This window comes from Sorghum bicolor, chromosome 3 (assembly GCF_000003195.3).
Source record: "Sorghum bicolor cultivar BTx623 chromosome 3, Sorghum_bicolor_NCBIv3, whole genome shotgun sequence".
NCBI lineage: Eukaryota > Viridiplantae > Streptophyta > Magnoliopsida > Poales > Poaceae > Sorghum > Sorghum bicolor.
In genome coordinates, this window is record NC_012872.2 from 1,671,525 (window position 1) to 1,684,740 (window position 13,216).

Below are 13,216 nucleotides of genomic sequence, written 5' to 3' on the forward strand. Positions count from 1 at the left end.
GGGCGTGGTTTTGTGCATGGGAGAGAGAGAGAGGTTCTTGTTCTTGGTGTGCTAAATTCTGCATCTTGAGGCAGAGACGTGTGCCTTCGAAAACTTTTTTTTGGTTTTCGAAAATGTAGCATTTCTATTTATATTTAACAAATATTATCTAACTATGGAGTAACTAGTTTTAAAAAATTTATCTCGTTATTGACAGATAAACTGTGCAATTAGTTTTTTTATCTATATTTAGTGTTTCATATCTGTGCCACAAGATTCAATGTGACGGAAAATCTTGAAAAGTTCACCCTCAAAAACTAAAAAGTTTTCAAGATTCCCTATCACATCGAATCTTTCGGCATATGCATGAAGTATTAAATATAGACGAAAATAAAAACTAATTGCCTGTAAATCGCGAGACGAATCTTTTGATCTTAGTTAGTTCATAATTGGACAATATTTACCACAAACAAACAAAAGTTATACAGTAGCGAAATCTAAAATCTTTTCGCATCTAAACATACCCTTTGTTTTTAGGGCGAACTAAACAGGGCGCATGTCGTCGTAGCCTACAGCCTACTCCCATCCCGAGATGACGATGCGCTAAATCAGCATGCATCCGGCCTGTTTAGTTCACCGTCTAAATTTTTTCATCCATCTCATCGAATCTTTGGATACATGCATAGAACATTAAATGTAGATAAAAAAATAAACTAATTACACAGTTTAGTTGAGAATCGCGAGACGAATCTTTTAAGCCTAGTTACTCCATAATTAGCCTTAAGTGCTACAGTAACCCACATATGCTAATGATAGATTAATTATGCTTAATAAATTTGTCTTGCAGTTTCCTAACGAGCTATGTAATTTGTTTTTTTATTAGTTTCTAAAACCTTTTCCGACATCCTTCCGACACATTCGATGTGACACCCAAAAAATTTTCATCTCCAATCTAAACAAGCCCGGAGGACGGAGACCAGGGACTTGTTTAGGGCAGTGACGGTGCAAAATTGTATCACAGAGTCCAAGACACTTAATTACATATTATTCATAGTATTTTGCTGATGTAGCAGCATATTTATTGAAGAAAGAGATAGAAAAAAAAGACTCCAAGTCCACATTGTTCGAGTTAATAAATAACTTTAGACTCTATGATAGAGTCTGCATTGTGAGCGACCTTACTTCCATCTAAAAAAATAAAAAGTTTCAAGATTTAATGTCACATTAAATCTTTAGACGCATACATAAAATATTAAATAAAAATAAAAACTAGTTGCACAATTTGGTCAAAATTAACAAGACAAATTTTTTACACCTAGTTAGTTTATGGTTGGACAATAATTATTATAAACAAACAAAAGTGCTATAATGTCGGAAATAAAAAACTAAACACAGCCCAGACGATGCTAGCTAATTGAACACATGCACGCAGACGCAGAGAGATCTGGCTGATGGGATAGATGGATATGGCTCTCATGGCTTCAGCAGAGCTGCGCTTGCTTCCCTCCGATCCGTGTGTTCATGTGGCTCGTGACTCAAACAGTTCGCTGCATGCTCCAATTCATTCATCCCTTCGTCTTTTTTACAGTTGTGGAGTAGAGTAGTACGCTAGCTCACGTCGTCGCATGGCAGGCGTGTACGTATGTGTACTGTACTGCATCAACCACTCGCTGCTCGTCAGCTCGTGGGTGGGCCGCGTCTGCAGCTCAGCTCATGCATTTTTTCTGTTTCTTCGTGTGCCCAAGCATGGATCGCGCCAGAAAGACAGCCTGCAGACAGGCACTGCCCGTTGCAGGCAGGCAGACAGGCTACGGCCTGAGGTAAAATGGTTAAAAAGCCGGAAGCAATGTACTGTGCCGCCGGTGGCCGCATGTGTACTGCGCTAATGACACGCAGCAGAGTCGTCAGATCCTGTACTAATGACACGCAAAGAGACACAAAACCTTTTTCTTGTGTCATTCTTGTCGTGCCCAGTGATAGATCATAGATGGCACAGGAAAGCTGCAGCAGTTGCTGCTGCTGTCGCTGCGTCCTCCTGCAGTCCTGCTACAGCAGCAGCGCCAGGGCAAGAGAACAAACCAATCACATGCTGGATTAGGGTGGGGACTGGGGGAAACTACTACTGGTGGTACAATGCTTAGCGTGAAACCATGCAATGAACCTACTCCTGCAAGCTTTGTGGTAGTAGTATCTTCTTTTTTCTTTAATAAAAAAAAGAGGCTTAAAGAGTGCACTAAATCCTACTCTTGTTATGTCTTTGAGGTCTTTAATTTCTCACTTTCAAGCAATGGTTCAGCAAGAACAAATCCAAGATAAGATTAAGATACTTATGATAGGCTACAACAGGTTGGAGATTGGCAGCATCCTAGGTGTATAATAATTTTAAAATGTTAAACAAAACTAGAAGGAGATCTTAGGGCAGGCAGGCACAATCTATTTAAAATGCCAATCACATGAAACAAAATAAAGAACGAAAGACTCCTGTCCCCATCCACTTAATGATCAGGTTAATTAACAACAACATGTACTAGCACTGTTGCTTAGCTCCTGAACCCCAGGAGGAAGCACATTAACCATTCATGCATATCACAAACAAGAGCAAGTGCAAAAGAAGCAAGCTTAAACTACAACAACTAGTAGAACATCCATCAACTAAACCTACCGTAATGCAGCAAACAAGCCATCATATCGATCAAGCCAATGTGCTGCATTCTCACAAGCCTAATTTCTAAGAAGAAGCTCCGAGTGAGCTCTTGAAGCAAAAACCAGTGACAGAAGCAGCAAGAGATCTAGAGAACCGACCGACCGACCAACCAAAAGAGTGCTTAGTTCCCAACCTTGCTCCTTCTTGTTGCAATCGTCCATTCCGGACCATAGGAAGAAGCAGCAAATTATAACTCCCTGAAATGAAATGGGGATAAAAAATTGCACCAGAAATTCAGTCCAAGACACAGCAGTCATGTACTGGAAATACAATGCTAGAACGAAGAATTACGAGAGAAGAATTCTCACAAGGGTGCATGTTGAGGAGCTGACGATGATGTTACTGATACATGGTGTATTGCTCGATGCCCATGGTGGTTGGTGGTGGGTGGAGTAATCTGTGCTCCACTGCTGCTGTCAGTGGTGAGATGCCGAGGACACAGACGGCGGCGGCTTGTCGCCATTGCCGCTGCCGCCGTTGTGCTCCTCGTCGCCCTGTATCCTAGTGGGGATGCGCATCCCGGAGAAGCCGATGCCGGGCGTGAACCCGATGGCCGACACGGTGGGGCTGAGCCCGCCACCATGCTGCTGTTGCATCGGGTTGTCGGCTTCGACGATCTCCGGCCATCCTCGCTCGGAGGGCTGGTTACTGGACTGAAGGGGTCCCCTCTGGAAGAAGAACTGGCTCTGGCCGCCAAGCGCCGCCTGCATGTGCGCCGCCTGCTGAGACACCGCCTGCTGAGACACGTTGAACAGGTAGCTACCAGTGCTCCCGCCGCCTGGGTCGGGCACGTTCCATGGCAGCATGCGCTGGCTCTGCGCCTGCTCGCCCCACATGGTGCCGCCGCCACCGCCGACGAACGAGTAGCTGGCAGCGCCGGGGAAGAGCGCCTGCTGCGCGGAGCCATTGCCGCCGTGGCCTTGTTGCGACCGGTCCTGGTGCTGGTGGTGGAACATGGGGTCTGGGAGAGACTGCAACGACAACCGGAGCTCCTGGCTGTGGTTGCCGGTGCGTGACAGGAGGTCAGGCGTGTAGCTTTGGAAGCCCATGGCCGACGACTGCGTCGCTGCCGTGGACGAAGACGCCTCGCCACCTCCCGTGCCAGCCATGGGAAAGAAAGACTTGATCGTGTCCGCGATGGAGTCTGAGTCGAGCGACGACGGGAGGAAGCCCGCACCGCTTCCGCCCCCGCCGGCTCCTGCAGCGCCTGGGAAGTCGAAGGCCGTGTGGGCGACGGTGATGGCCTGCGCCTCGTCGTCGGAGTTCTCGGCGGAGTCTGGGTGCGTGGAGGAGGACGGCGGCGCGACGGCATTGGCTCCGGTGGCCGTGGGCTGCCACGCGGGCAGCGTCTCAAGCTTGTCGATGGCGTCCTTGGCGTTCTTGATGAGCCAATCCACGGCCTTGCTGGGGCGGTCGTAGCCCAGACGGTCTTGCACGTCGTAGAACTGGATGGCGGTGTGCGCCGACAGGCGCACGCGTCGGTCCCGCGGCCCGCGTGCCGTGCACACCTTGCTGTGGCGGTCCTTGCGCCCCGTGGAGCGCACAATGTGCCCTCCCTGCACGGCCACGATCTCCCCACCGCCACCGGCGCCGCCCCTCACGCGCGAGTGCGACGCGGACATGGGGGCCACGGCGACCTCGCCGCCCGCCCCTCCTCCCCGCGAACGCGAGTGGGACGCTGCGGGCGGCGCCGCCTGCGCCTGCGCCGTGAACTGGTGCACGTGGTGCTGGCCGACTCCCCCGAAGGACAGGAGCTGCGGCTGGAAGGCGTGGTGGTGGGAGTGGGACTGGCCGGCATCGCCCATGGGCGTGAGAAGGGCATACTCGGCGGGCAAGCCACCTCGCTGCCTCACGGCCGCCGCGGCCTGCAGGTGCTGGAGCTGGAAGAGTGGGACCGGCGGCGGGTCTTGGTCCTGCTGCACTTGCTGGTGGAGCTGCAGCAGGCGGTGGTGGTGGTGCCGCTGCTGCTCATCTGCTTCTTGCTGCGCTCCTCCTCCTCCTCCTCCTCCTCCTCCGTCGCCGCCGCGAGGAGCCCGGTGGTCGTGCCTCGGATCCAGATCCCCCGCCTGCTTCTGCTTGGGCGCCGCTACTGCTGCTCTGCGTCCGACAATGCGCGTCCATCCACCTCGCCGGAGCCCATAACTAGGATGACAAGAAACACAAAAAGAAACACAGTCAATAGAGTGGAGAAGAAGGCGGCGGCGCTGGCGGCGGCCGCGGCATGGGGATGGATGGACACTGACCCAGAAGAGGAGGAGAGGAGTGGGGGGGCACTAAACTAGAAGCAATCGGATTCAGATGGATAGCAACATCACATTTTAGCAGTGGTGGGGGGGGGGGGGGAACGGGGGACGGGGGAGGCAAAGCTCGAAGCTTTCTCGCTTTCTTTTTCCCCTTGGGAGTCACAAGGGAGGCAGCAAGACGAGATGATAAGACTAGGATTTGGGATTTTGCGATCGATCGAGGAGAGAGAGAGAGAGAGAGAGAGAGACGGTGCGTGTGTGACTTGTGACTGCCGCTGCTGCCACCCTCTCGCTAGCTGACGAGGGACGAGCGAGAGCTGCTGGAGGTTGCTGGACACACAGCGTGGACAGCGAGGGGTGTTTGGGAAGCCAAATTTGTAGGGGCTGGGGGTGGGATGTCGTGGCATTTGGGTGGGGATGCATCACAGGGTGGCTCGTTTCGGCATTTTGGATGGATATGGATGATTGTGGAGAGATGGAGACGTGGCATGAGATGGGGATTTATGTTCTTTGTATGCTTGCTTGCAAATGCGCTTGTTTGTTATGCATGCATGGGCCCGACTCTTCCCGTTACAAACAACGGCCAAGATCCTCTGCAGGAGTGAAGGACAGCGGCACGAAGGCCGGTCATCAGACAAGAACGGTGACAGGGTTATTGGAAGGAGAAAGGGAGGATCTTGGGCTTCTGGTGGCTCACCGATGGTGGAGCTGCAGCACAGCAGCGACGAGGCGTGGCTCATGGTCACGGGGCGTGGGCGATGTCACAGCACGACGCGACGCGAGCACGACGTCAAGTCACGAACGTCGTCGTTCTTGGTGCGTTCGCGGACGGAGAAAAGGATGAATGACGACGCGGAGCCTCTTTCTGCTGTCCGAGATGCCGAGGTCGTTGAGGCAGGCTCGGGGCTCGGCGACGAGGGAGAGCGCGGCCGTGTTGGGCTCACCACGGGTTTGGTCCGTGGCGTCGCGGCCGCGGTGGCCACGGCTCGGCGAAGGCGGCTCCGGGGCGTCGTGTCAGCCGTCGAGGCAAGGGCGCCGTCGTCTCGGGCTCTCGGTGGCGCGGTGGGTGCTCGTCGCGGTGAGGGCAGCGTCTCTGCGCCGTGGTTGCGGGCGACGTCGTAGGGGCACCGGCATTGGGGTGGCCAGGCAATGGCGGCTGCGGCGCTGCTTGGGAGCAGAGGAGTTGCGGCGGCAGATGGGGACTGGAAGAAGAGAGTGGCGGCGGCTGGTTCTTTATAGGCGTCGAGGCTAGGGCTTCCATCGCGAACGGTGGATGGCCACGGCGTCCGTACCCTTTGTCCACGCGTCGAGCATCCGCAAGCAGGAGCAGGTGCGGCGCTGACGTCGAGGTTGGGCAGTGACAATGTCCATTAACGGCTACCTTTTGTTTTCCAGCTGAACACTAGGAGGAGGATTATGAGTATACCAGGACTTCTTCTCCGTTGGATTAAACTGATCTACCATGCCCATATGATACGTTGATAATCTGTTTGTCTTCTATCCAATTATAAAGTAAAGCTTGCATCCGGCCATGGAAAGACCACACAGTTGTTTCAAATTGCTGTTCACTTTAGCTTTAACTTTGTTCGAAGTCAAACTAGTGTTTTTTTTTAGAAAAGAGAATATATTAAAATATCTCAGCTTATGCATCAATTAATGTATATAAATGTTAGAAGTTAAATTAGTCTACCTTTAATCAAATTATACACGTAAGGTCTCGCTCTCTGCAGCCGTGGAAAGTATTAGACAGGGCCGATAAAAGTTGATGCGAACACTGTAAATTCTATAGGGAATAACTGAAACAGGCATGCAACTGCAAGCATGCGCCCTTCTTGACTGTGGAGCGACGCAGATGATGGAGCGGAGAACAGATTACTGGGTGGGCTGGCAGCCGGCGGGTGTGCGGATTCCCTGCCGCAGGCTCCCGGCTTCCGCAGTAGCAGCAAATAGCAGCAGCCGCCGCCGCCGCCGCCCAAGACCGCCGTGTATACGTGCCACATGGGGACAAGCTTGCATTGCACAATTGCATGTATTGGGGACTGGACTGGGAAGGGAGGCTCTGGCTCTGTTGTGTGATCCAATAATCCAATTCTCGCGCGACCAATAGCACTTTAATTTGGCTCCCTCTCCCCATGGCTTTCCTTCCTCCGGTCGCCGGGCTTTGAGCATGAGCAGGTATAAATTGCTTTTTGCGTCTGCCTGCTGTGCATGCACTTGCTTTGCCGAAAGAGACGCACCCTTTTTATCGGTCCGGTTCCTGGTTCCTGGTTCTGCTAGTTCCACACACACACATGGTGACGCACCGCGCGCACACGACATCACAGAGCCAACCGGTGTGCGATGCGATGCGAGGAAAAGGGGGGAAAAAAAGGGAGACAGACACGCGCCCTACCCTCCCTCGAATCTCAGTTAAACATAAACAATCTAGGAGAATTTGCTTTGGCAGCGGCTCATAAAACGCGGTAGGGGACTCGTACATGCTGCAGAACGCTTTGCTGCTGCCTGCTGATCCTGTCCAAGTGTCCTGTGTCCAGCGGCAGACACGGAGACATTCTACGATCCGCGCCTGAATAAAATTCACCGCCACCACCTGCCCAGCACCCCGTACATGCACGTTCCTGAGACTGAGGAATTGTTTTCCTTGTTTAGTTTTTTTTTTTTTGAATTTGGACATTGTATCACTTTCTTTTACATTTGTACCATAAACCAACTAGATTAAAAAAATCTCGTAAATTATAAATAAATTATATAATTAATTATTGTTTTATCTATATTTATTATTCCATATATGTGTCAAAAAAATTTGATGTTACGAAAAATTTTAAAAAATATTTGGATTTTGGGTGTAACGCAAGGCCGGATTTCTCCCCTGCACGGCTGCATGATCCATCCAAGCATGCGGCAGGGGAAGCACGGGCACGGCCGGCACCAAATTCTGCGATCCTGTAGGAGTACCAGCTGGTTTCAATCACTCTGTCATGTCAAAGCGTGCGTCGCCATTTCATTGACGGTTGCCTGATTGGATTGGATTCGTCCGGCCGGCGCCCGACCGGCCAGCTGCAGCTGCACGGCATGCCAGCACGCCCGGACAGCACGGCGCCCGCCGGAACAAACGGGCCTGTCCGCTCTCTTTTTCCATCTTCGATGCGCTTGCGGCAACTCCAGCCATGCACTTGCCGAGCCCATGATTATATTGTCTGCCCGTGCTGTCATCAAAGCACTGCGTGGATTCGGATCAGACTAGCACAGAGCATACCATGTTTAGGTCCATTCATCCCAAAAACTAAAGACTTTTTCAAAAATTTTCATCACATTAAATTTTACAGCACATGCATAAAAAACACTAAATATAAATAAAAACAAAAAGTAATTACATATCTTATAAATCGTGAGATAAATTTTTTAAGTCCAGTTAGTTTAGAATTAAACAATAATTATAAAATAAAAAACAAAAACACCACAGTATTCAAAAACCAAAAAGAATTCGGAACTAAACAAAGCCTTAGGCCTTGTTTACTTCCACCCAAAATCCCAAAATTTTTTAAGATTCCCCGTCACATCGAATCTTTAAATGTATGCATGGAATATTAAATATAGATGAAAATAAAAACTAATTACACAGTTTGGTCGAAATTGACGAAACGAATCTTTTGAGCCTAATTAGTCCATAATTGGATAATAATTTTTAGTGGTATAGTACATATGAACTATTACCACCTAGTATTAAAAGCTTTTACAGAAATGTTTTTATGCTAAACTTTGCTATATAATTGTGGTTTTATTTTTGTTTTGTTGCATACGTTTTGTTATAGCCAGAATCTGTTTAATGTGAAGTCGGTGTGGCAAGAGGTTAGATGCTAATGGCACAGCCTCTAAGCTAATGAGTAATGACAAATATGGATAAGGACAACCCACTCAGCATTTTTGTCATTCATTGATATTGCAGCTTGAATATTGCAATGATTTATCTTGAGAAGATGATACTTTAACACTCTCCTCACATGTATGGTATCTGAAGACTCAAACTTCGACATGGGAGGGGGGAACTAAAATTGCTTTATTCAACACCACCCGCTAGCATTCGAAATTGAGACCACCTAAATCCTAATTAATGCTATGACAGAAATTTGGACAAGAGCCACGCACTCATATATTTTGACGTATGCAATTTTTTCTGCTAAGAAAGACTGGAGTTCACTTTCATCATTATAATATAGATTTTTCGGTTTTCAAATATCAGTTCTGCGGGCCTGCTGGCTAGGAGAACTTGAGTTCTGTTTGGCTGAGCTGATATGTACTCAATTTATTAATTAATTATCAGGGGAGCTGAGCTAGACTAGACTAGATAGTGCTACTGTGGTTTGTTGTAAAGAATAACAATTCTTGTGGTAGTAAATAAACAAAGGAGCGGAGACCGACATTCGAAAAGCCAGTGATATGATATTCTATACCTGGCGTGGTGACGTAAATTAAAATAAAAAAGAACAAGCTTTCTGCATGCTTTCAACTGGCCACATGAACAGTAGCATGCATGCGAGCTAGCTATATATATATGGATTAAGATATAGTAGAGCGTGATAGACGTCGTCGTCGACTCACCGACCCCTGCTGCTAGATCCTTACATTATTCGTGTGGTCGCTACTTGCGGTTTCTATATATATGAGCGTGAGATTTGATGTTGACTGCAGACTTTTGCGTAGATCCATTGCCTTCTTGGCATGTACAGAGAATCATTGTTATCATCGACATCTCTCTAGCGTAGCCTGAAAATGGCGAGGGGCTACTGGCTAGCAATGCAAAGACACCACTCGTCACCCCTGGCAAACGAGCTAGCTAAGCCCTTGGGTCGAGTGACAAAAGCGACGTGGCAATTAACTTGGCTACCTCTTTGCATTGGCTCAAGAATAAAATTCGATTTCTGTACTGACAAAACATAACCTAGTGGCTTATTTGGGTAATATTCTGCTATAACCCTTTTCCTCTCTTTTTTTTTCTCATGCATGGCCTTGTTGGCAAAGAAAAAAAAAGGAACCACTACATGTTAGGGTGCTAAAGGAAAAAAAGTTGTCACGTTATTAAATATCACATAATTGAAGTTTTCAAGGAGAGAGAGAGAGAGAGAGTAAATTTATTTTTGGTCATCGTCCAAAGCTGGTTCACATGACTAGCAAGGCATTGTTTAGATGCGAAAAGATTTTGGACTTCGCTACTATAACACTTTCGTTTGTTTGTGGCAAACATTGTACTCTGCTGCCTCTTGCTGTATCTAAAAGGGTTTCACTTGTTTTGAGAAAAAATCTGAATACTAAATGTGCAATTATTTCGAGACGAAAGGAATATTATATTATTTAAAAGTCACGACATCTAAGGGCATGTACAACGGGTCTACGGAGCCTGTCTCTACGGAGTAAACTTTACAGAAAACACCCTGCTGACACTAGGAGACAAGATTGGCATCATCTCGCGAAGCGACGATGTGGGCGCGTGCTCCTAGGTTGAAGCGCCGGCCGCGAGCAGCGTTGTACAGATTGCATCGTCTCCAGATGAGGGCGCGGGATCTAGATGTGGTTGGCGCGATTTCTGCTTGTTGTGGGGCGCGGTAGGAGGGGAGGAGGGATGTGGAGGCGTGGAGCGTGTGGCCATCGACGGCGAGGACACCGAACGGGGCCAGGCCCGGGGCGACTAGTCGGCGGCGGCTGCCGCCTGCTCGGCCTCCCATTGTACATCGCGCCGTCCTCAGCGACCTCGACTTCATGCACGCCGTGCTGCTTCTTGTGTCGTCCGTTCCCGCCGACATCCACAGCCAAGCACATCAAAAACATTCCTCTCGCGCGTCAGCCCGGCCATTGCTCGCTGGCATTCGCGTCGAAGATGTCCAGGCCAACGGCTGGCTTCTCCTTCGGTTGTCTTTGTGTGTGTAATTGTTCATTTAGTCTGTTGTTGGTTCTGGCCACTGAAAACTTGTTTGATCTCATCTCGTTCACTAATGACGGATGACTGTTGTTTAGTTATGGTTTTATGCAAACATTGGTAGAATATGAATGTTTCTAAAAAAAATATTATAATCATGTTGCTCTTATTTCTTCTTGATATATTTTCTATCAAATAGCCATATAATGATATACACAATTGGTTTATATAGTTGATCTTAACTACATGCAAAACATTAAATAACTTAGAGATGTGGATTGTATGATGTGTCTTTATATCTGTCTGTATGATAGATTCAATGCGCTTAGAGACAGAACCCCATCTGTGGGTTGTACATGCCCTAAGAGATTACCATAACTGAAGAGTGTCCTCTAGCAATAATAATTTGAGTAGTGCAATACCCCATCAACAAGTATCAACATTGCATGCATGAATGATGTCTTTGTAGCAAATTTTTACCCTTGCTGAAATCCAGCCATCCTGGGCTAGCTCCCGCACTCGGGCGAGTGGTCGGCCGTTGGATATGTGGATCTGAAATTCTTGGGTTTGCCACATTCCTGAAAGAGAGAACTCGTTGTGTTTGCCTGGCAGAGATCAATCGGCGAACTGAACGTAGTAGCTACCTACACGACCATGATTGATAGTACTACTATCCTGCTGCTCTCTTGCTTCTGGCAACTACGGCGGAGCGATGATCCAATCCAACTAGGCAGCATCGATCGGCATGCATGCCGGAGCTATGCGCAGGCTACTGCATGCATGCAGGCATGCTGCCAACGAAAGCCGAGCCGAATCATGCATGTCGCATGGCGCTCGTCACGAGCTACAGAGCTAGGGTACTGTAGTACAGTAAATATAATAATTACTATCTAATAGTAAACTCGTAAAATATTTATATTTAATACCTTATACATGTGTAAGAATATTCGATAAGATGAGGCGAATTTTTTTCAAAAGAAACTAATACCTTGTTTAGTTCACCCAAAAACAAAAAAATTTTCAAGATTCTTCGTCACATCGAATCTTGTGGCATATACATAAACACTAAATATAGATGAAAATAAAAACTAATTGCACAGTTTACCTGTAAATCGCGATATGAATCTTTTAAGCCTAGTTAGTTCATGATTGGACAATAATTACCAAATAAAAACGAAAGTGCTACAGTAGCAAAAACCAAAAAAAAAATCAGAACTAAACAAGACCTCTACTAGCTAGCCAACAAGGTCCAAGGACTGTAGTGGCAGGGTGTGTTTAGTTCACACCTTGAAAAGTTTTGTATAATGTAGTGTGTAGTTATAGATTAACTAGTTTTAAAAAATTTGTCTCGCAAAAATATATAAACTATATAATTAACTACTTTTTATTTATATTTAATATTCTATATGTATGTTTTTAAATGTTTGTTTGACTGATAAGTTATAGCAGAAATTATTATTGAGTGAATTTTTATGAGAGAAAAAAATAATAATTAATGGTTGCCGGATTCTGCTAGCATGGTGTAATTCAAGGCCCAGAACACCCAGTAGCTGAGGGTCGACCAGGCGCTCGCGTCGTTGGATGGATCTCCCTCCGTTTCTGTTCGGCGGCGCCACCGTCCGTCTCATGCAATGCAATTTTGAAATGCATGCGCAGGCGGCAGGCCTAGGGCATGTGTGTAGCGCGGTAGCGAAGCAAGCGTGTGTCACTGCACTCACCCGCCGCTGCCTGCGTGACGCGCATGCATGCACGCTGAAGGTAGAAGCAGCAAGCGCGCCCCGGCTGGTGGTCGGCGTGGACGGATCCAATTCATGTTTCATCGGATTATTAAAATTTGTTAATGTGGTAGTAGTATATTAATTAATGATGAAGAAATAGATAATAAGAGTTTCGTATTTCATATAGATAAAACTTTTTAATACAGTTTTTAATATATAGATATTTTAAAAGTGGAGTCACGAAACCTTCACCGAGTACTCCGATACGATGATAGGCAGCCGGCTAGCTAAACGCCAATGATCAGCTAGCGTTCAAAGCGCGCGCCATGGCCGGCGGCCCACACAGATGATACGCCACCTGTCCGGGCCCCGGGCATACACCGTGACGGTGGTGGCATGCATGCATGCATGCGCGCTACACAGGTCCGTGTTGCATATATGCATTGCATTAGCATGCAAAATAGCTCATCATACCGCTGACGCCGGCCGCAGCTGCTACGCTAAGCGCTGCGATCCGCAGGCGCCATCGACGACGACGAGACAACCCCCAATTACACTCCAAGTGCAAACGACAAGGCAACGTATGAGGTGGTCCCACCGTTTCAAATCAAAATAATGCAATTGTTATAGGGGACGTGTCGGTTAAATTAGCTCAAATTTG

The 13,216-nt window shown here is 47.8% G+C and overlaps 1 protein-coding gene across 2 annotated transcripts; it reads right to left on the minus strand.

Moving 5' to 3' along the window:
- Positions 2,448–6,121, minus strand: LOC8079512 (transcription factor PCF5). Of its 2 annotated transcripts, XM_021455198.1 has the most exons (4): positions 5,624–6,121; positions 5,176–5,519; positions 2,992–4,825; positions 2,448–2,880 (listed from the first exon to the last, which is right to left on the minus strand). In XM_021455198.1, the coding sequence occupies exons 2-3, from the start codon at positions 5,331–5,333 to the stop codon at positions 3,100–3,102; spliced, it is 1,884 nt and encodes a 627-aa protein (XP_021310873.1). In that variant the 5' UTR covers positions 5,334–5,519; positions 5,624–6,121; the 3' UTR covers positions 2,448–2,880; positions 2,992–3,099. The 2 variants fall into 2 exon arrangements, with proteins under 2 accessions (XP_021310873.1, XP_021310872.1); XM_021455197.1 differs by lacking the exon at positions 5,624–6,121 and having other exon boundaries at positions 5,176–5,617.

Bases quoted from the DNA above. Each gene is read 5' to 3' on its own strand.
- LOC8079512 (XM_021455198.1), bottom strand. From the start codon at position 5,333: ATGCCACGACATCCCACCCCCAGCCCCTACAAATTTGGCTTCCCAAAC. The intron at 4,826-5,175 runs GTCTCTCTCTCT...TTGTCATCCTAG, and splicing joins TCACAAGTCACACACGCACC to TTATGGGCTCCGGCGAGGTG.